The sequence below is a fragment of the Pezoporus flaviventris genome, unplaced genomic scaffold (genome assembly GCF_033815535.1).
Source record: "Pezoporus flaviventris isolate CSIRO_AGI_PZ_B2104156 unplaced genomic scaffold, CSIRO_AGI_Pfla_v1 ptg000034l, whole genome shotgun sequence".
Taxonomy (NCBI): domain Eukaryota; kingdom Metazoa; phylum Chordata; class Aves; order Psittaciformes; family Psittacidae; genus Pezoporus; species Pezoporus flaviventris.
The window spans coordinates 367722-390630 of NW_026892582.1; the positions used below are offsets into that span (position 1 = coordinate 367722).

The 22909-nt window shown below is 47.7% G+C and overlaps 1 protein-coding gene across 3 annotated transcripts in view; it reads right to left on the reverse strand.

Annotated features, from left to right (window-relative positions):
- Positions 1-22909, reverse strand: part of GAS7 (growth arrest specific 7) — a 96684-nt gene that overhangs the window by 50681 nt on the left and 23094 nt on the right. The window contains exons 1-2 of one of the 3 annotated variants that reach the window (XM_061461902.1): positions 16947-17079; positions 11352-11469 (exon numbers count right to left, since the gene is read on the reverse strand). In XM_061461902.1, the coding sequence (XP_061317886.1) occupies positions 11352-11469; positions 16947-16979 (151 nt within the window). In that variant the 5' untranslated portion in view covers positions 16980-17079. Of the gene's footprint in view, positions 1-11351; positions 11473-16946; positions 17080-22909 lie in introns of those variants that run through there. The other 2 variants (XM_061461901.1, XM_061461900.1) reach the window with 2 other exon arrangements.

The window sequence follows — 22909 nt, forward strand, 5'->3', positions numbered from 1 at the left end:
AACCATTCAAAACTTCAGAAGCCAATGAATGGGGGAATGAGAGTACAAGGAAAATCTTTTCCTCCTATTCTGTAGCACAAGATTTTGTTTCTTTGGAATGATGAGGTCTAAAGAACTAACTCCAGGCTAGGAAGAAACACCCTGCTCTCCCCTCCTGACCTCCTGCAGAGTGTGAGGACTGTCCTGATTCAGCACAACAGCTCCCTCATCTTTATGCTCCAACATTTTGAGCCAGTGACCCCTGCAGAAAGGAACCTATGGGTCACCTATAGCAATATCACCTCCAAAGGCCCAAACAACCAGCCCGTGCATGAGCCTCTGAACTGCAACATGGTCCTTCACATGGTAGCCTTCCCATTGCATTGCAAGGTCACACTCCTCTATGGGCCTCCCAGGACCCTGACCTTTGCTTCATGCTCCTAATGAAGAGAGACAAGAAAAGCAGCAGAAGTGACAGATGCAAATCTCTCTGCACCTGCATGGAACAGGAGATTTAATCTCACAAGTGCTGTAAGCAGAGCACCATGTAGTACATGAACTACTTCAGCATGAGCTGCCATGTCAGAACTGAAATCCAGCTCCATCCCACAGGCAGTTCAATTAAAATCGTCTAAGGCTGCCATATCCTCAGTTCCAAATTAGCGGCATGGACACAGGCACCATCCAAGAGTTCTTGAAATCTTTTGTCCATGTGTTGAGGATAGAGGTGCTTATCACTACCTCAACAGCATGGGAAAAACTGCTGACAATAGTCCTTACTTGATCTGTCGACATGAGCACTGGGAGCTGTACCATGCCCCTCCTTTTGCAAACACTGTGCAACAAAACTGAGCCCTTCACTGCAGGCTTAGCAGTGATAATAATGCTATTTCCAGCACTGTCTGAGGCACACTTGTTTTTTCTAGGTTTTAGGCCACTTTACCAGGGCAGGTTTCTTTATCACCCTTTAGCTGAGCATCCTGTATCAGAGGGAAACTGTCACTAAAAAGTTTTATATGTACAAGACAAAATATATAATAAAAATGTTTGATACCTCTTTGGTGTCTCCACAGATGGCTCACTATTGGAGCTGTAGTTCATAAGTTTAGTTGGAGCAGGTGTTGACCGTGGCTGGTGAGAAATGAAAGAAAAACCTCAACCCACAGACTAAATCCTTCCAAGCTCCTTAACTGACTCAGAGAGATGGAAAAATATCAGGCAGGGGAAGTACTACAGTAGGTCATGCTTATATTCCTTCCATCCACTGCTCTCTCAATTCAGGTTTAGCGAGTACTTCAAAAGAGGCAAGAATTGTCTCAAGTGGTGAACTGCCTCACTGCCTTCCAGCCCTGCAGTCCACATAGAGCCCCTCTAATGCATCTGGATCCTCAGGCTGATATGTGTACTCTGGATCTCAGGGATGGGACAGGGTGTGCTGACAGGAACTCTGGGAACATACCTATTTAAATGAACTACTGAGTTACCTTAAAGAAATGGATTGTTTTCAGCTCACTTTGAGGTTGCTTTCTAATCAAGCAAAGATAAAATAAATCTTGTTTATTCTCTGAAAATAAAGAGTTTGAGATTTGGTAAAGGTTGGAGGTAAAGTTCCAAAACTACTAACTTACGAATAGCCTTAGTGGCACCCTTAGCCAAATGCATTCCAGGGTGTGCTTGGGCTGCCAGGATAGATCTCACATACATTTCCTCTGGAGAATTAGCCATTCTCTGTATTTACCCTGTTCTTTTCCCCACTCACAGCAGCACCAGGGAAAGTGCAGATACCTCTGTGTGATCACAGGGTAGGAAATTCTCCTACTTCATCTGTTGTCATCCTCCATTTAAGAAGCATTATTAAAATTGCTTTTATATTCTTGATTAAGGTCTAGCTTACAATGGTGCAGTAAGCTGGTGCTTACTGTACCTGGTGCTTCTTAATTGCTTTAATCCCTTTTATGTGCTTACAATGCTCAAAAATTGTATGTCTGTGGAAAGAATAGTTGATCTTGCAACATACTAATGTTACAGTGCTCTCAGCTCTGGCATTCCACAGAAGCTATGAGACATAAATGTAGTGAACGATGAATTTTAGAAGAACATCAAAACACACAGAATTCCCTCTGAGTTTCCATGAGTATTCTCTGACCCGGTGAGTGTTCTAATCGCAAAGGTGTCACATACAAGACAATCACAAGCACTGTTGCCATGTTTTACAGACTCAATAGGATTGGGTTGGGCTGGAAGGGACCTTAAAGCTCATCCAGTTTCAATCCCCTGCCACAGGCAGGGACACCTTCCACTAGACCAGGTTGCTCTGCCCATGTTGTGCCAGGTACTGCTCATGACAACAGCCCATGGGCAAGGCACAAGGAGGATTAGGTGGTTGGAGTTTCCAGCTGTAGTTTCCAATGGGGCTTAGACATGTCAGTGATCAACCCCTCAGATCAGGATTTTTTTTTAGTAGATACTGGTTTGGTGCTGGATAATTTACTTGCAAGACAAAGACAGCACCATGCTGGATGGAAAGGATCCGGTTGCTCACTAGCCACAGGATGCTGAAGGTCCCTAAGCACTGGGTTTGTGAGGGAAATGCAATGTGTTTATGGCACTGAATTTTCACCTATTGCTTGAGTGCCACCTAGAAAAGCACAATCTGTTGTTTCTGCTCTTCCTGGGGTCAGTGGGCAGGCTGCAGGTTGCAGTGGTTGCACAGCTGGATCAGAAACTCGCTTGGAGTTAGGAGCATCAGCGAAAGAAAGGTGAAGGGTAAATCAAAGTAAGCAGGAAAGGGTGCTCAGGGCACAGAAACAGGAATGATGGCTGGTGGTACGAGGAGGACACTAAGTAATACATAATTTTTTCAAGCAGATCAAGAAAATGTCCCTAAAACTCAGAAGTGCTGGACTTGAGATTCCTGTCACAGAAATGACCGCTTGCAGCTACACATTTCAGTCCCTGCCCCAACCCTTGCTGTTGCAGGTGGCATTCTACTAATGATGTTTGTGACCATGAGACTATATGGACTTTGATTAGGATTGAGATAATGTGAAAGCAGAATTCCCATTTTCCAGGAGAAAGAAAGCCATTTAGTAAATGGGCAGAACACAACACCACAAACAAGAAAAGCCTGGAAATAAGGACACACCATGTAAGGCTGACCTCAGCTGAGAACGTAGGATGGCAGCACGCCACACACACGCTTGTGTCAGAAGTATATAAGTCATCTTTAATGTGATGGGCAAGGTAGCTGGCGTGCTATTGTTTGACTAATGCAAGAGGTATTACAGCTGCAGCACATCACAGGATTTCTTCAGCATAATCAAATATTTTCCTGCTGAATCTACCACCCACACAGAGTTGTAAACCACTCCCACAGGCACGGAGCAACTCCATGGCTAACCCCAGAGTAGCTGTGCATTCTGGGCACATGTAATCCTGGGAAAGGGGAGAGGCTCCGCTGCAGTAAGCTGCATGAAGTTGCAGACATGGTTTCAGTGATCCTGATGCCTGGGCCAAATATGAAGCATCGTAGAGCAATGCAAGTGGGAAGAGCAGTGCTATTGTCCTTGCTTTGGGCTCTGGAAACACCAGCTAGAAGCCTGCTGCCCCCCCCCCCCCCAAATCAGCAGCAAGTAAAATACCCTTCATTATTTCACAAGGATTGTCAAAGTAGGAGATACACAGAGTAGAAATTACTTCATCCTAATTGCACCTGCCTCCAAAAGACCCACAGCTTGTCCGGATGTGCTCAGAGGTGAATGGAAGTGTCAGCACACTCTGCCCCCTCTCCCAGACAGGGTTTCTTCCTATTCACAGTCTCCCCATCAGCTCATGTACATTAAAGGTTTTGAAAGATTCACACAGTGATTTTGCAACCCAGACCCGCTGGGGACATTTATTTCTTGAATTTCCATCAAAATGATTGAGTTTCTTGCTGACTTGCTGCAGTGGTACCTGTCTTGGGAAGGGAATAGGCAGGGACATCCCTGTACAGGCAATCTCAGCTGCGTGGTGAAGTGGACACAGGCCCCGAGGGGCTGGCAGAGGTCTGCAGCACCTCACATAAACACTGCTTTACTTCAGTGATGCCACATGCAACAACGCTCACACAGATGGAGGAGGGTGCATAGAGCACTGGGAGATGTGTCAAGGTGGGGCTTGAGCCAGCTCACTTGGAATATGAAGGCCACAAGATAACTGGCAGTTTCTGGAGACCTTAACTTCATGTGTCTCCTTGCAGGTCAACACCGGGGCTGACCCATGAACCCAAGGAGTGCAGATGAACAAAGGATGGAGCCCACCACTCTTTGCTGAGGTAAAGCCTTGTTAAAACTCAGTTACTTCTCAGGGTAACCACTGGTCTCCCATTCATTGCTCCAACAGCAGAAAGGTTTCTCCTCTGCTGAATAAAACCTGCAAGTACTGCACACAGAAATGCATTTTTTTTCCTAGCTCTGACCCAATAGTTTCCAGGACACAGAAAAACTCCAGGGCTTACAGCTCTGTAACCCTGAGCTGCACTCTGCTCAGCTCTAAGCCACATGCTGTGGCTACCTTGAGTGAGGCAAAGTGTGCTATGCGGAAGGTGTTCTCCTCCTGAGACACCCCTGAAGCTGTACTTGCACATCCTGCCTTGCCTTTCCACTGCCTTCCTGCCAGCCACTTGTGCAATGAAGGTATCTAAAGACGTATTTCTTTCTGCAACCATTCCTGTGCCAACAGGTCGTATTTCTGATGTTTCCTGAACCTGTCAAGGCTTCCTGCCCCTGGAGAAACATTTTTGCCCTGGTCTGGTTTGCAGAGCTGTTGGCCTGGCCTTCCAGCTCCTGTTACCCAAGTAATCCCCAGGAGTACTGCAGCCTTTCAGACACGGAATCTCTCCCAAAGTGCTGTTCCTCTGAAGCATGAGCACCCGTGCAGATGTGTGTGTGCGTGCATGTGTGAGCACGTCGGGGTGTTTGCAACAGCTGTAGGAATGAAGTGTAGAAATGGGGTGCGGCATTTTACAGATGTGCTGTGTATCCTACGCGCTGCTGGGGAAGAAAGCCAGGGCAGACATGCTGGGTGTGAAGGGAGGTGTGCTCACACTATAGGAAGTGATGGGAAGAGGCTATTTCACTGTGCAGCCCTCTCTGTGCCTGCTGCATTCTGCTGCATCATGGCTGCATTCTGCTATAGGAGTAGTAAGGGGCAGTAATTGTAGAATCATAGAATGGTTTGGGTTGGAAAGGACCTTAAAATAATCCAGTTCCAACCCCCTGCCACAGGCAGGGACACTGCACACTAGACCACATTGCTTCAAGTTCTGTCCTACCTGGCCTTGAATATTGCCAAGGAAGGGGCAGCCACAGCTTCTCTGGGCACCCTCTGCCAGCGCCTCAGCACCCTCACAGGGAAGAACTTCTTCTTTATATCTACCTAAATCTCCCCTGTTTCAGTTTGAACCCATCACCCCTTGTTCTATTGCTACAGTCACTGATGAAGAGTCCCTCTCTGGCATCCTTACAGGCCCCCGTCAGACACTGGAAGCTGCTCTGGGGTCTCCACACAGCTTCTCTTCTCCAGACTGAACAGCCTCAATTTTCTCAGCCTGTCTCCATATGGGAGGTGCCCCAGCCCTGGATCATCCCATAAAAGAAAAGTGAGGATTTTTTAAGTTCCCCTTCAGTTCTAGGCTGCAAACTCAGGTCCCTGGTGAGATTCACTGCAGCCAGTTTTACCTGTCTGTGGAGTCAGGGTTGTCACTGAAGCTCTCCTTAGAGTCAATAAAAAAAGATTGGCACTTCCAGGGTGTAGCTCACATAAGCTGTTCCAGACACCTACTTCAGATAGACAAAAGGGAGGTAAAGGTAATTATTTCCTTTCACGGATAAATGGTGAGACTGGAAGATCCCATTTAAATGGAGTTGTCCACCCTGTGGATGGTACCTTGTCAGGTGAATCAAACTCTGCCCTGCTCAGACAGCAATAGGGGTGGTGAAACCTATCTAAGGACACAGAAGTAAACATCCTAGAGGCCAGTCAGTGCTATGGACTCTGATGGGCACTCCTTTGCACACACACTTCCTTCCAGCTTATTACCTTGCTTGCTGATTATAAACTGCACAAACATGCACTTAATCCTCCAGATCCCAGGAGATGTATCCTGACTGTCCTTCCAGACATCACAGGACTCCTTGCAGAGTTAATGATGCAAAGTAAGGACCATGACAGCTACGGAGAAGGGTCTTTTCCAGGTATTTTAGAGTGGCTTGCTATCTCTCTTCTCTGTCTGTTTTCTTAGGTTTTGCTATGACAAGCTTGGATGTCTGGAGATGTTGCACAAGTTAGGCAGCAGGCATCCTGACTGTAAAGGATCCTGACTGCACCTAACTGGTGCAGACTCAAGCTTCCTATAGCAGGCCATACTGTGAAAACAAATTTTAAGTATATTGAAATTCACTTGGGCTTCATTCTGCAGACCTTTTACAGGTCAGAGGCTTTAAAAATGGTTTTGGGATTGAGTCCAATCAGTTTCAAAGGATGATACATGTGGATAGTTTATCTTCTTGAGCCATCAAGTGGAGATAGACAGGAATGTGCTGTCTTTGTTGGCTGTGCAAATCTGTTCATTCCCTACAGTCACCCCAATTCCTTCATTACAGATTTTTCTAAGACCATTTTTTCCACATAAGAACACTGTCTCATAAATTCTATTTCTTTTCAGTTGTGAACCAATTTCCTTGTGTTTTTCATGTAAAGTCATTTAGACCACAAAACAACATGCATGGTGGAAATACTATTATGGTCAGATAAGATGTATGGATAGCACAGGCAGATAATCACCATGTGGAAGGACGCTAACCACTGGAAACAACTGGCCATGATATTAATGCTCACAAGGAGGGGAGAGTTCTGTTGTATTTTGAAGGCTCAAAAGAATAAAGGTGTTGCTTGCCCCTGCAATCCCATCTCCCCTCCCCAGGAACGGGAATGAGTACGTGAGTTCCCATCTCTGAACAGCGCAAGCACCAAGAGAAAAAAAACTACTTAATCCAAGAAAAAAAGGCTTCTACAAGATGTGAGAAGGGGAGCAAATGGTGGAGCAGAGATGGGGCAGTGCCAAGCAAGTTCAGAAAGGCTGATGTTGGATGGGCTGGTCACCTTAATACCTCCTGTTTTCAGGAGAAGAGCTAAACCAAGGGCTCAGCATAGAGCCCCACAGCACCAAAACATGTATAGTTTTTGCTTGCTGACCTTCTTTAAAGGCCATGTCCCCTCCTTGCTTCCATTCCAGCAGATTGCATGGTGTGGAGCCCACTGGCTGCTGCCGCCCTGTGCATTGCTGGCTAATCCTGCCTTTCCCTAGGGAGCAGGAGGGCAGGACTGTGCAGGGAGAAGCAGGATCTACCCCAAAGCACAGTGGGGATATTTATTCATTTATTTACATATTCAGAGGAACCTTCCTCTGAACTCATATCAAGATTCTTTGACTTAGACGACCAGAAAAAGCAACGCAGCAGTTGAGTGACAGCAGCTAAGTTAGATGTGATGTACTTAAAATTGGGGAAACAAAAAGACACCAAATAAAGAACAACTCCCATGTGAGTCTCAGGCATTTGTCACCCTCTGCATTGATAAATATTTTTCATATAGGTTAGGCTTTACAGACTGAAAGAACAGGCCTGACAGGGATTTCAGGAAATCATTTTCTCCCTGTTGTGCCCCAAACCAAGGCCAACGTGACCTCATCATTTTGTGTAACCTGCTCTTAGAGACCTCCAGTGATACGGACTCCCTGGCAACTCCCTACTCCCACACTTACTATCTTAAGAGAGCTAGGAAGAGTTAGTTGTCCCCATTGCAACTGAAGTGTGTCACTGTGTCTTCTAGTGATGACAGGCATTGCAAACAGTCTTCTCTGCAACAGCATTTTATGCATTTGAAGCCTACTTTCATGTCCCCACTTTGCTTTCTTAGGGCAGACAGACCCAATCTCTAATATTTGCCCACAGGCCATGTTTTGCACATCTCCCATCATTCTTGCTACTCTCTTCTGGACTTTATCCAACTGGCTCACATCTTTCCTGAAGTGTAAAGTCCAAACACGATAAAATATTCCAGCTGAGGCTTTATAATTTCCTTGTAAAGTTGGATGCTTATTTCATGCCTCCCAGACAACATTCCTATTTATACAATGGAAAATGCTGCTTGTTTGTATTCTAGGACAACACTGCTGGCTTACACTCAAGTTTTAGATCCTCCAGAGCCCCTGTGTCTTTGTCTGTAAACTGCTCCTTCATCTGTCTTTGTCACTTAATTATTTCAGATTAACTCTTCAATCTTAAGTGCATCTTTACTGAACAGCATCCCAGTCTTCCAGCATGCCCTCAGCTGCAGGAGGCTTGTGAATTCTGAGCCTGTTCTGTGCAGCACACCATGTTCTCTCCCAGCTTCATTTCAAATAGACTGTTTGAATAAGTGCTCTCAATGTCAACATGCCATTCATTACTGGAAATACAAACTAGAACGATACCCCGGGCACATCCCTGCAGGATTTCCTTCATGCAAACTTCCCTTTGACAAGGGACCATTGATTACCATGCTCTAAGTATGACCTGCCAAGCAGTTTTGCACCATCTTGCTTTAATTTATCTGTGGTCCCCTTTTCCTTTAGTTTGCTTTCTATCCAGCCTGCTTTCAAACTGCCTTTCCTCTAAGTGAGCTGCCTTTGGCATCTCTGCTCACAGACCTGCCCTGCCTGGAGGATGTATAAATGTTTAGCCACAACTCTACCATAGGAGAGGGCACACACCTCTTCCCACCACTGCCTGTCAGTGATGGAAGTGCTAAAACTGCCATGAACCTGCCAAGAAACCCTGCTTTTGCTAGCACTCATTTTCAGTAGGTGGGTGCTAGCAAGGCCCCAGAGTGGGTCAACGGGATGCTCTCTTGTGCTCTTATCCCACGCAGGGATCAGCCACAGCCCTGGGCTTGGTGCATACCCACCCCACACACTGGGATATGCCTCTCACTGACTGACAGGGCAAGTGGTTGGGCACACAGGACAGCTGGAGTGCTCCAAGAGAAGGACATGCCACTCTGTGGATGTCCAGATCCGACATTTATAAGAACAGACAATGAACTCGATGCCTGGAGCTTCCACATATGCCTACCATAAGGCTGAGATAAATGTCTGTCTTCTACCCGCAAGAGACACATGATGGAAGGGATGACCAAAGGGAGGATGAATGATAGCAATGCCTAAGAGATACGTGTTACATGTATAAAAAGAAAGCAAGAACATGGATTTGTGGGCTTCAGGCTATAGGAGACCTTGCAGAGTGCTGTTCAACCAAAAACACAGTGCAATTTGCTACCTAACATCAGCCCTGAAGGAAAACCCACAGTGTAGTTGTGGTTTTTCCACAGCTCTCTGTCAGAAGGTTCTAAATGAAGGAGTAGACAAACTCACTTTTTAGTGTAGCCCAGTGTAACAAGGCCCCTGGAAACCTTACAGTCCAAATCTGTGTCCCACTGTTCTGCTGTGTGTTGGCAGGTCCAGCCCTTTGGTGCCAGCTCTCCACCTGCTCCACACAGCAGAAGGCCCTGGGAGGGCTGAGGTCCTACAACTGAAACCATAATCTTCAGTGAACAGGGCCTTGCTGTCACCCAAGTTACCTCAAACTCACCTTCCAGTGCACCTATGTTAATGTACAATTCTAATAAAACGATGTATTAACAACAGCTAGTTCCAGCAAAGCAGGTATAGAGGCTTGAGAAAGACAGAAGTGGAAAAAAGCCACAATTAAACCACTTAGACACACCAGCCACAGAGAGATGTGTGCTGGCACCATGTCCCTATAACAAACACTGCCAGTGTTCATCTTGAAACTCCCAGCAGCACTGCAGCAGTGACAGGACAAATAAGCAGTTGAGACAAGGCAGAAGGTGCACTCAAGTGAGCTGTCCAGTCTATGAGCTTCTAATAAACATTATCCAGGCTAATGCAGCTCTACCATAGGAAAGATGGGGAATGCAGCTTTAGACATACTGTCTTTGATTTATCATATGGCTCAAAGCCAAACAATACTTCCTGACAGTCAAGGTGCAATCCCACTGTAAGACAGCAAGCTTTGCATGCTGCACTGACTTCATGGAGACTGCAAATGAAGAGTTTTATCACATGAAAACTGGGCTCTGCTTCTTACTGGTTTTATCCGAGCTCAACCCAGTGCATGTGAATAAGTCCACCACCGTACTGGCTCAGCACTGAGTTTAATCACCTCCTAACCCACCTCTGAACTGCAGTGGGGACAGGATATCTAACTCCTGCTGACCTCCCCAGCCATGCAGGGGATGCTGCTCATGAGCCAGAGCAGACTGTGCTTGAAAATGAAGGCACTGTTTCATGGCAATGTACCTCCTGGAGGGTGCTACGAGATCTCAGTGCATAAAACTCAGGTAAATCATTATTTGGCCAAGTTTTAAGCCAAAGCCTTCTGCAGTAAAACACATCAGCCCCTGAATGGACCATGAGGCACGTGACAGCCCACGGCCCTCCTTGCACTCACAGTGAGTCAGATAATGGAACGTCAGTGGTCACCCCTGATGGCTTTGACTCTGTTATGGACAACATGAACTCTTGATATCCTCTCCTCCTTTGTCATTCTGTCATTCTTTTTGCTAAAGCAATCTGGTTTTGCTGGTCACAAGTCTCTGTTTTGCAATGCTGCTGTGAGGTCATGATGAGAAAAGCAGGTACACTTAGGCAAGCTGGGGGTGGTACCAGTCTGACAGGTCTTCAGCAGATAAGATCATTAGTTGCCTGCTTCTCTACTAGCATGACAGTGAATAAAACACACAAATATACACTGGAAATTCTGTCTTTGACGTCCCAAAATCGGGTGGTTTTCTTCCTTTGTCTCCATGGGCAATGTGACCCTGACCAAGCACCTTTTCAATTAACTTTCTGTTTTCCCCTAGCAATGCTTTAGTGATACCTGACATTCTACCACACTTTTTACAAACAAGCACATATACAGACACACAGGCCTCCAGCTAAAGCAAAAGGAAAAAAAGGAATGTGGTAAAAAATATACCCTTCACAGGGGTTTATATTCTAAAACATTTATGGCAGGGGTGTTTCTACTTTACATTCTCTGATCTTCTGTAAAAGCTTCAGATGTCTTCTAATGGTCGGGATTAAGATGACAGACAATCAGAATACTAAATCCTCTTATAATTATGGTCTTTCATATGGTGACAGGGTCATATTAACTCCTTTGACTCGGGGCCTACTTTGTCATCAAAATCAACTTCAGAGCCAATTTCCTACAGCAGATCTGTACTGGTAGAGTGACACATTTACGGGAGCCTCCACCCCCACTTACCATTCGTGAAGGTGTTCACATAGTACCTTCGTCCCTGGGGTGACATATAGCTCTGCCAGCCGGGGGGAAGATGGCCATTCAAGGTATCTTCTGCCTGAGGAGCTGCTTTTCTGGGCTTCTGCTGAGAAAAGAGAAAAACCCCAACCTATTAAATCAATACCTAGATAACGTAAAATCTAACCAGACACAATCTGGAAAGGGACCATGTGGTTTGGCATTCTAGAGATTGCAATGCATCCAAACACTTTTAGTCCATTTCTCCTCTCATCTGTCCTAGCTTTGTCCAGAACATGAAGAAACCTTCCCTCAGAGCCCTGGCTACACAGAACATCCTTTGGCAGATAAATAAATTAACCCCCTGTGTATTTAATGTCCCATGGCATCTGGACCTGACTATGAAAATTCCTCTCTTTAAGCAGTAAAATGCTAAGTGTAAAATAAGTGCCTGGGAAAGAAAGGCATGCATCTGGCACTCATCTGATTTCATGTGGATATAATGGTGGGTCAAAGCACTTGCTCATGGAGGTGCTGCCCCAATTTAATTTACAGGGACACTATCACCTTCAGACATTTTAAGAAGAAACACTACACAGTCATGTTGTCTACAGGAGCAGTGTGCTGAAGTGGGTTTATCAGTATGCTGATTCTATACTAATAATGCTTGCAATTATCAGTGCATACATTACTGATCTAGATACAGTCTGGATCCATATCATCCACATACAGGATCACAAGGAGTCAGGTTGCTAGGAGTGATCCGGATCATTAGAACAGCAGGAGATGAGGGTCATGCTGTTGCCTGCTCTCCAGGCACGCACAGAACTGCTGCCGGGGTTCAGGTGCCACCTCGGCTGTACATCTCCTCCCCTCAGTGCAGGCTCAGGGCGCAAGGAAAATAAAAAGGTGAAGCTGAAGTGCAAGCAATGGTCCCATTACACTGCACCCCCTGCACTGTTTCCTGCTTCACAGTAGCTCTGGTGGTTCCTTGGTAGCTTGGGATTTACAGAGCTGCTTGATGTGAGACTGGCAAAGAAGGCATCATCCCAAAGGTGGCATGAACCCCATTTGGTCCTTTCAATCAGGAACACTGAATAAGGCAGAGGTAGAGAGATACGATGCATGGCTAAAGACTGCCAGTTGCAGCCCTGTAGTGCTGCAGCTATGAACCCAAGAGCCTCCTCCTGGCTCACATCCAGAGAGCTCCACTTTGCCTTTCCACATCCTAAGGCAAACCAGGCATGTGATGTACTCATTTTTTGTTTGTTTGTTTGCATTGCCTTCAAAGGAAGGAATACAAAAGAACAAGGGAAAATGTGTGAAATGGAATTATTTATCCCATGGAAACTAGTCTCTGTTCAGGAAATGCTTTTTGACATGAGGGGAACAGGTCTGAAGTGACTGCACTAGATTCACAGGCAGCCACATCCAGGGAACAGAGTTTCAGCTGCTGGCTGAATATAATGTTCAAACACTGACAGACATGTGAACAGTACCAACAGAAAGAAACCGGTGATGTGTCCTTCTCCACATTCAGTCTGAGTGAAATTCCAATTGTGTTACAACCCAGAATAAAAGGAACATTTAATGATTTTGGAGCCAAAAATCCAGTTTATGTTTCTCTTCAGTGTCAGAAAGCGCTGATTGCAATGGCCCTCAGGAGGCACTGAACTTGAGAATGATCTTGTGTTCGTGCCTCATCAGGCGTACTCAGACAGACAGGTCACAGGCTCCAAGGCAGCCTAAGGCCAGTGTGAACCCTGTCTCACTGCTGCAGCTTAGATGCAGCCTATGCTGGTTAGGATTGAGCTCCCCTCCTAGAGCAGAAATACAGCCTGGGAGACTCAGCCAGCCCAATCCCAACAGAACAAGTTAGCTTAGGAGATACAAAGGGTCTCTATGGGGTGTGTGACTCAAATCTCATGCTTTGCATGCCAATGGCTAGCACGGTTAATGCAGAATTAATCAGTAGGATAGCAACCATCTATCCCTACCCCGTGTGTTTGTGCTCTCTAAGGTTTAATCTTACCAGTTTACAGTTCCCCTCACCCTGCTGTACATGTGAGAAAGCAGAAGCTTTCACAGTTTATGTTACTATTTGATTTTTTCCCTGATCTCAGTTTATGATACAAGTGAAAACTTCCCTTGCACATTAGCCTACTCAAAGGCACATGTTCTCATTATTCTTGGTGTTATTCTATTGCCTAAAAATGCATGACATGAAAATCCTGTCTTAGTAAGGCTAGCACAACCATGCCTGTTCTGTGATCAGAGGTGTGGGACCCCTCCATAGATGCCACTGAAACACCTCACTTTCATTCAGCTTTCTGTGAAAGCTCTCACTAATGAAAATATTATACCTCATTGTAGAAAAATTAAGCTATCCAAGTTTTACCTCTGCGTTAACTGAGGTCTTCTCCAACTCAGTCCTATGAGATTATATGACTATATGCTTGAGCCATTGCACAGGATGGACCAGCTCTAGGAATGAATTGATGTGGTGAAGCAAGCTTGGACTGTTAAGACCAGTTAAGAGAGCTGGGCTTGCTCAGCCTGGAGGAGAAGAGGCTCCGGGAAGAGCTTAGAGCAGCTCCAGTGCCTAAAGGGGCTGCAGGAAACCTGGAGAGGGGCTTTGGACAAGGGCCTGTAGGGACAGGCCAAGGGGAATGGCTTGAACCTGCCAGAGGGGAGACTGAGATGAGCTCTTAGGCAGAAGCTCTTCCCTGTGAGGGTGCTGAGGCGCTGGCACAGGGTGCCCAGAGAAGCTGTGATGAGCTTTAAGGTCCCTTCCAACCCAAACCACTCTGTGATTCTGTGATATGAGTGTTTACTGAAGTGCTTTGTTTCACTATGCTATGACACTTCTAACATGGCTCCAACAGCCATAGACTTATTTCCAGTTCTTTACAGCCATGTATCGGCACTACCAAGGAACTTGCTCACACAACTGTGACACCTGCAGTACGGCCTTAATGTCCAACATCATCCTTTTATTCGGTTTTACTCTCAGTTAAGACTGAAAATACCTCACTGCAGGCTTCCCAAACATTACACCCCTGGAAGCATCACATTGTGCAGGTGATGCAGAACTGCGCACTGGTGTATGGCATTGATAACATACTTTCATCACACGGACCTTACAAACAGAATGGTTTGTGCAACCATTCTTTTCACCCTGTTCAACTTCTGGGACTTGCCATGCAGGGGAGTTTTTCCGTCTCACATCTCTCTCAGTTTCACCTCACTACAGTTTCAGCTAATGTAATGAAACACGGGGCAGAAAACAGAACTCCTGGAAGAGTCTGACCAGTGCAGCCACCCCAGTAACTGCAGTAACAGCTAAGGAAGCTGTTTGATTTCTGTCTCCATGTCTGCCTCCTGAGGGGCTGCCTTTGCACCTTACCCATACACGATCCTTACCCAAACCAAGCAGGTTTGGTGAGAAAGCCACAGCTTTCCTTCCAGAGGCTGAGAATCAAGTAACATATGCAGAGAAGAGTGCGTATGATAGCCCCAAACTATTGTCTGAACCACAAAACCAGTCTCTTTCCCAGCATATTCCAAGCAATAGCACAGAATGCTGGGACATATCCTGGGACAGCTCCTGAACTCTCTCATTAATGGTCCCCCTTTATTGTTTGCCAAAGCCCACTGAAGAAGAAATAAACTCTGCAGCGTAGGAGTGTACCAGCTCGTGAGGAATTTGGCAGCAGGTTGGGTCCCTCAGCTTCACTGCACAGATCTCTGGCCTTGAAGATAACAAAGTTACAGCAGACTATCTCTGCTGTGCATGATCACCCCATAATGAGGAATTTGGGATAATCCAACCCTGGGTTCTGTTCCAGAATCTGGAGGGTACTGAATTTCACACATTATTACTGCAGGCTTGTAATTTCTGTACTTAACACCTGCTTTCCCTTCTGGAACTGAAGTCCTATCCATTCCTGCTATCCCTCTTTCTTAATATGGTCCTATAGTGATCCCAAGTACCAAGTAGGTCGAGACTTGATTTTAGGGCCCCTGGTATTACTTTATTTCACACAGTCAGCACCAGTATCTCGCAAGGACAGATACCAATGGTTTGCTTACGGGAAGCTCTGCAATTGTCTCAACATCCTTTGACTCACTTCTGTGTTGCTTCATCTCTCTCTGATGGACTACAGGAAAACCAAGGTCTTTTACAGACAGATGCCATGGCTGTATTCTTAAACAAAGGCTATGATGCGTGTGGACAGTATAGAGGTGGCCAGCAAATGTTGGATGAAAATAGTGTAAAGACCAAATTTAAGCCATTATGCTTGCAGGTGCTAATTCTATTATGAGTTACTAATATTTCTGTCTTTGCTTCTGATTTTGCCAACAAAGTAGTATTGCAAACACCATAGTCCCTATCAGTGATGATAAGGGAAACCTCAGCACTGCCAAATGCTGAAGTTCTTGTAAAAAACAGGGCAGTGGTTTCCTTGGATGAGCATGGAGTATGGATATGTGGATCTCTTCCTTTTGTTTTAGAGAAGAATGTGTTCCTGAACAGCAACTCACTGTTGGGCAGGACATTGTACCCTCCTGCTCCCCATGCTCCATGGGGACTGCCGAGGAAGATCCTCTGGATGCTGGGACCACTGTTCTGTTAGAGTCCCTAACTGGTCCCAGTGCAATCCCATCCCACACACATGAACTCCCACTCTTATAGCAGCTCTGCTCCAAACTGATACTCCATACGTGAAAGAGGAACTGAAAATTAAATAGGGGAGGAACTGAAACGAAACTTGGCTTCATCCGAGTTTCCTCATCATTCTATGCTCATTGAAGAAAAGGAACCAGGAGTCTCTGGAATACTCGGTGTGGGGCAGTAGCATATGGGGCTATAGATCAAGTACTGCATAGTTTTGGCACACGCAGCAGTGCATCTCTTCAGAGTGCCATGGAGGCCATAGTGGCAGCACATCATCCCTTCTCTGCCAGACCAGATCTCAGTCACAGGAGAGACTTTCTCACCCTTACTCAGCAGACTGAGCCTAGACCCCGTCCTAGCCAGACCCTCTGCAGTCCCTTCCTTCAAGCATCAGCACAGTTAAACTGGTTCCACGTTTGCACACCCACCTGGCAGAAGTTCAGGCTAACTGGGCATGCGATGACAGACAATCCTGCTGCTGTGACAGGACAGAGATGGGGGCCAGGAGACAGCACAGAGACGGGAAGCAGCCGGCAGATGGTGTTCAAGAGCCCAGCTCCAGAGCTGGCACGGCACCCCGACAGGCTTCAAACCTCCCCCCAGACCCAGCTCTTACACACCCTGTGCCCAGCCACATGTCATGGGATAAGTGAGGCACTCCTGCTTGCACACCTCATCCTTGGACGGCCCAGCAAGCCCGTGCTGGTACTTTGATGTCCTGTTTCTACTTTTAGGAGAATTATTGCCAGGACAGTTTATGAGGATGGTAAATCACAACATGGAGAAGAGGTTTCGCTATCAGCAGAGAACATTCCGAACCAGCAAAAACAGAACAGCAGACAGTGACTCTGTTGAAACTAGACAGGCTCAGACTGAAAAGAATCTGCCACTTGTGAGGATAAGTAGTGACTGGAATGGCTTACCAGGGGCCTCTGTACTTCTTGAAGTTCCTCCATCAAGATTAAGTGCCTCTTTTTAGAAGATCTGCTCTATTCCAACCAAAGGAAGAGATGGGACCCTGAAGCCCCTTCCCCAGCAGCGCAGAAGCCCGGGCAGGGTGGGTTATCAACCCCTTCTGCCTTCCAGATCTTGCAAATCCCACAGTGCCTATTTGCTGAGAGAGACACTCGAGACACTCCCCTCACTGGGAGCGTCACCCAGGCGCTGCACGGTGGTGGACAGGCAGCTCTGGACCTGAAAAGGATGCCTGCAGCACACAGTTGAGGAAACAGGAAATCTGAACAATGTGAGCAGAGCACAGACCGTCTGACCCCACTCAAATCCTCCTGCATCTCTATTTGCTGCCTGGAAAAGGGATCAAAGTATCTCTCAAAACAGTCATACCCAAGAACACAAGCACTTCCCTCCTACGAGACTTCCTAGGATTGGAAGTCCATGTAGCAAGGGTACATACAGAGACAGGCAAGAGCCAGTACCCAACAGGCCTCATTCTCCATGACAAGCGATGGGTTTCTGTCTGCAGAAACTCAGGGACAGGATTCGCCTGATACACACACAGCAGAAAGGAACCAGAAAAGAGCAGTAAATTCAAAAGGCCTCTCAAAGCAGAGAGGGCACTGGAGCACTTCAACAAACCATACACCATAGAGCTAGCAAAGGCAAGCATATGAAATAAAAGCAGATGTATGGGGTTAAGCCACCTAGTCCATGACACCACCATTGACAAGAGGCAGAAGGATATGCTTTTTAGGGCAGAGCACATGAACCTGACGACTGCTTGTGGTCCATTCCCCCTGCATCTGCAGGTGATGGGTTAGGTCAGGGAGAGGAGGACAGCCAGTGCAGGCAGGACAGCTGCTCCACAGCATCACAACCTACCCAGAGGTGACACCCTTGACCAGCGAGCAGTGTTTCATATGTGCAATGTTAAGCACAGTTTGTCTAGGATCATGTCTGAAGAGAATGACAACTGGGTCAGACATATTAGATGACACATGCAAAAAAGAGCACCACTATGGCCTGAACATTGAAGCCCTGGTACTTGTCTAGCTGAGCCTGCTCAGAACAGGGCAGATGTCCAGAAGGGAGACAGTGGGGATGCCTCTCCCCCTCTGCAGCTTCTGACTTTCCAACTATTTAATTTCTCTCTCTTCTTGACCAAGTTAGCAGCAGCTTGACTCGTCCCATTCCTTTGGAAGCCCACGTGGCAATGTGGTCCCCTCCCAGTGGTGGAAAAAAGAGCCAGAGAAGGGGTTTTATACAGCAAAGTGAGGCAACGGGGATTGAAGGGTCCACCATACAGCCCATCCCATGCTGACTGACCCTCTGAGACTAGTTCAGACTTGCTCAATAGAGGAAAATCACTTCCCATTTTCAAACTACAGGAAATCCCCATTCCCCTTCAAAGAAGGATGCTGGGGAGGAAACATCTGTGCACTTAAAAGCCTGAGCTGCCTGAAGATGAGTTAGCTCATAGTGCTCTCCAGCAGAGTGCAGCCCCGGGGCTCTCCTGAACACACAACCCAAGGTAAAGCAGAACAACCCCAAAAGCTCAAATGCAGGTCCTGAGCAACCTGCTCTAACTCTGAACAGGGGGCTGGACCAGAGACCTCCAAAAGCCTCTTCCAATTCACATTCTTCCATGATTTTATGGAACAATGGAGCAATGCAGCCTCAGAGCAACTGAAGGGGATGCCTCGAGCTGTGGGAGAGGTTTGACCTGCATGCAGGGGCAGTACCGCCCTGTTGTTGCTGCTTGTTCAGTCACACTGCACTCCTGCTGCAGATTCAGCTCAGCAGCAACCCTGCAATGCCCTGCCTGGTGCTGGAGGATCACTGGTGACAGAAAGCTGGACAAAACATGCAGGGAAACTCCATGCGAGAAGCAACGCAAGGAGACAACAAAGAAGATCTGCCAGAATGTGAGCCTGCACCAGAACAGCCCTCTGTTCTGCAGTGAAAAGCTTGCTCTGTATTGATATTACTGAGCTTCTGTTTCTGTCTGACTGCAGTTTTCATATATCATAGAATCACAGAATCCCAGCCTGGTGTTGGAAAGGACCTTAAAGCTCATCCAGCTCCAACATCCTGCCATGAGCAGGGACACCTTCCACTAGAGCAGGTTGCTCCAAGCCCCATCCAACCTGGCCTTGAACACTGCCAGGGATGGCACACACGCAACTTCCTCAGGCAGCCTGTGAGAGTCTCACCACTCTCGCAGTAAATACCTAACTTGGCCAAGGTGTGCATCAACCCAAGCATATGAAGCAGAAACAAGGCAGACGCGGTGCAGCCAAGGAAGTGGGGTCTGTGTCTGGACACAGCTGATGCCGCAAACAGAATCTGCTAGTGAGAAAAGCACACAGAAGACCCTTGGTGGCAGGGATGCTCGTGTCCATTCCAAGTTTGGCTTGAAAATCCCAGCACTGAGAAATGCCCTGCAGACCTCTCTGGGTCCACCAACATGTGCCCTGGGTAAGTGGGATGCCTGGGACACCTCTGAAGCCCGCCAGCATTACCCACAGCCTCTCTCTGTCCCTCTAGTACTTTTGAGTCATTCTGTATTTTGTTCATTTTTATGCAATCTTTCTTGCTCAACATTTGGTTTCCATGGAGTCACATACACTGTGCGAAACAGATTTATATTTAGAAAGTGGAGCGGCTCATATGACCCATCCCAGTTGTCATGGCAGCCAGCACAGCTCCCCTTTGGCTGCATCTGGTGGCACATGGCTGCTGGGGACAAGTCCCCCTCCCTGGGTGGCCCTGTGGGCACTGCCACTGCAGTAGAACACAGCAAGACAGTGCCACAGCCACAGCCACAGCCCCGCCACTCGTCCTCTTCAGGCACCGTGCCTCATCGCTGGGCACCTCCTCCTCAAAGAGAAACGGTTCCTTTGCCTGTGCTAAGCATTAGGGTGTCACAGAGCGCTGCTTGAACGCAGCACATACCCCACGTGCCAGTCTATCAGGACAGCTCTCATTTTTCCCAGTCTTAAAAAACTCCCTGCCCTACTAAGTCCCGTCTCTGCCATGCCAAAGGCTTCTTCACTCCTTCTTCTTCTTGAATAATGTCAGCATCTCCAAGCTGCTGTTTCCTTGGATGCCATCTCTGCCTCCTTCCTACCAACCCATCGCAGCTGTGACCAGGAGGAGGCTCTTCATAGACTCATAGAATGATAAGGGTTGGAAAGGACCTTAAAATCTTGTGCATGGGTCTCTCATCAGGGCTATCCCTCTTGGAGCTCCACACCTCTCTACATCCCATTTGGCTCTGAAATGCAGTGTACATGCTCCCCACCCAGCTCTGCCTTCCCTGCTGAGGGCCTGCTCCATCCACAGCTGCCAAACCGTCCCTCCTCTCCCACCCAGGTCCCTGGCTGCATCACAGCCATGTGCCCAGGACTCTGCTTTAAGGTAATATCCATGAATAGCCCCATGTTTGCAGAGAGTTAGCCTTCTGGGACTGGTATACTTTTCTCTGCCAGTACTCTAAATTAGGGGAAAACAAACCATTTCTGAAGGATACGTGACCCAGGGAGACAGACAGGGTGATGTTTTCTAGCTCAGTGTTGTGTGAGAGACTGAAGTGAGTGGGAAGAGAAATGCTCTGATCTGTGAAACCTGCCCAGACCCTTCCAAAATAGAGGGTGTTGAGCCAGAGGTGAAAAACTCCAGTCCTTTCCTGCCTTCCTTCTCGATGTGTGCCTGGTGCACCAACCCACATGACTGGGAGAAGCCACAGCATTGAGCTGCAGCTGGCCCTCTCACAGAATCCCAGGATGGTTTGTGTTGGAAGGGACCTTAAAGCTCATCCAGTTCCAACCCCACTGAATCACAAAATCAACCTCACTGAATTACAGAATGGTTTGGGTTGGAAGGGGCCTTAAAGATCACCTAGTCCCAACCCCCTGCCACAGGGCATGGCACCCATGGCACCGGGTCTGGCCCAGATCCTGCTGATGATGATGCTCACTCGCAGGAAAGCAGCAGTCCAGGGAGATGCTTGTCAATCGCTATCAGCTCCTTTTGGTTGAGAGGAAAAGTAGGCAGGTGTGAGAAGTTGGAAGGATAAGACGGGGATGAGGGAGATTCAATGTGGGCAAAGAGTGTGGGAGTGGGGCCCTGATGTGGGGAGGGCGGTTGGCAAGAAGAATAACAAGCATGTGATGGCTCCCAATTTGGGGAGCAGATGGTGTGCCAGGAGGGGAACGCAGACTGCAGAGGACAGCTCTGCTGGCTTTTTCTCCTCCTGCCCTGCCCAAGTTCAGGGCTTTCAGTACGTTCCTGTGCTCCCTTTTCCATGTGCTCCCAGCAGATATGAGTGCTACCCTGTGACAGCATTTAGCACTGTCTGACAAGGGCCAAGAGTCCTGGCACTGAATTAGCTAGCAGGCAAGAAAAGGGAAGCAAAGCACCACCCTCACAGCAGGCGCTGAAGACCCTCAACAGCCAGATGGGAGCAGCGTCTGCTCTGACAAAACGTGTCTAGAACATGGTGACCGTGGCTAAACGCACATGTGTATCCTTGCAAGTCTAATGCATATATACCACAGGGAGCTCAAAAATCACTTCCTAGGAAAAGACAAGGTTCTTTTTCCTTTCTGTGCTAATGGACAAAAAGTAATTTAATGGACAAATCTGTCCCATTCAGTTTGAGCATCCCCTTGCAGCTACTGTTACCCAGGCAAGCTATGCGTGGAAAGGTGATGGCCAGAGTGAGACGGGATGGGGAAGAAGCTCTTCCCAGGAGCTCCAGTGGGTGGTCATACTGGGCAGCAGCAAGGAGCTGGCACTGCTACGTGGTCCGGGAAGGCCAAGGAGGAGTCAACCAGGCAGATTGCTGTGATGAAGGTCTCAGCTCCCCACACAATGGAGCACAGAGGAACAATACCAGCAACAGAGAGACAATGATGGGTGGGGAGCTGAGATAACCTAATCCCACAAAGACAGCACCCTGCCTGGAGCCTCCCCTGTGCAAGAGAGCAATCAGACCCATTGGCTGGGGTGAAAACCATCACAGTGAGTCAAGGGAAAGGCTCTCTAGATCATTTTACAGACTGATAGTGCCTCTAGGGTTATGGGGCTCATGGGATGCAAGCAAAGAGTCTCTTGGGATTATACAAAACATGGGATGATTAAGGGAAGAAACAAAGGCGGGGGAATGGTTCATCTGCCAGCATACAGCCAGCTGGGATCACCAACAAGCAGCACACTCAGTGCTTTGCCCTGCTACCTTTCTGCTATTAGGAAATGAAGCCATGGTGTCTTCCTACCATGGTGTCTTGAAATAACAGGATGTGGCCAGCTGGGACAAAGCTGATTTCTCAAGAGACCCAGAGCTGACGGGAGCTCAGTTTCATGTTTCTATGCCCAAGCTCTGCATGCTGCTGCAGACACTCATACCACTAGGATATGACAGGGTGACATGAGCTACTTGAGTCACAGCCCCATCCCCTCAACAGGAATTGAGTGCCCGAGGTCTGCCACAGGCTGCCATGTGCTGGCTGTCCTGGACCCGCAGATTTGCCCAGGCAGGAGTTATCGCACCATGGCCCGGCAGGGTGGGAACGGGCAGGAGAGAGCAAAAGCCTGGGGATGAGGCAGTGCCATCACTCTGAAAGCTCTGGTCTGGATGAGCCCTGTGCCAGGGCAGCCTGGGGGGAAGCAGGAGCCCTCCTCCCCTCACCCTGCTCAGGAGGGATGTGCCACTGTCTCTGACATCAGCATCTGGTACAAGGCAGAGCACCAGGGCCAAGCGCTCTGAAGGGCTTTGTTGTCCTGGGGAATCAGTGACAACAGGGCTATTGTGCAGGAAACCTTGTACTGCAAGAGTCACCCCCATATGCTCAGAGAGTCACAAGGCCAGGTCAGGCCAGCTGCAGCATTACTGCTTGTCTCCAGCCTGAAATGACATGCTGTGGGG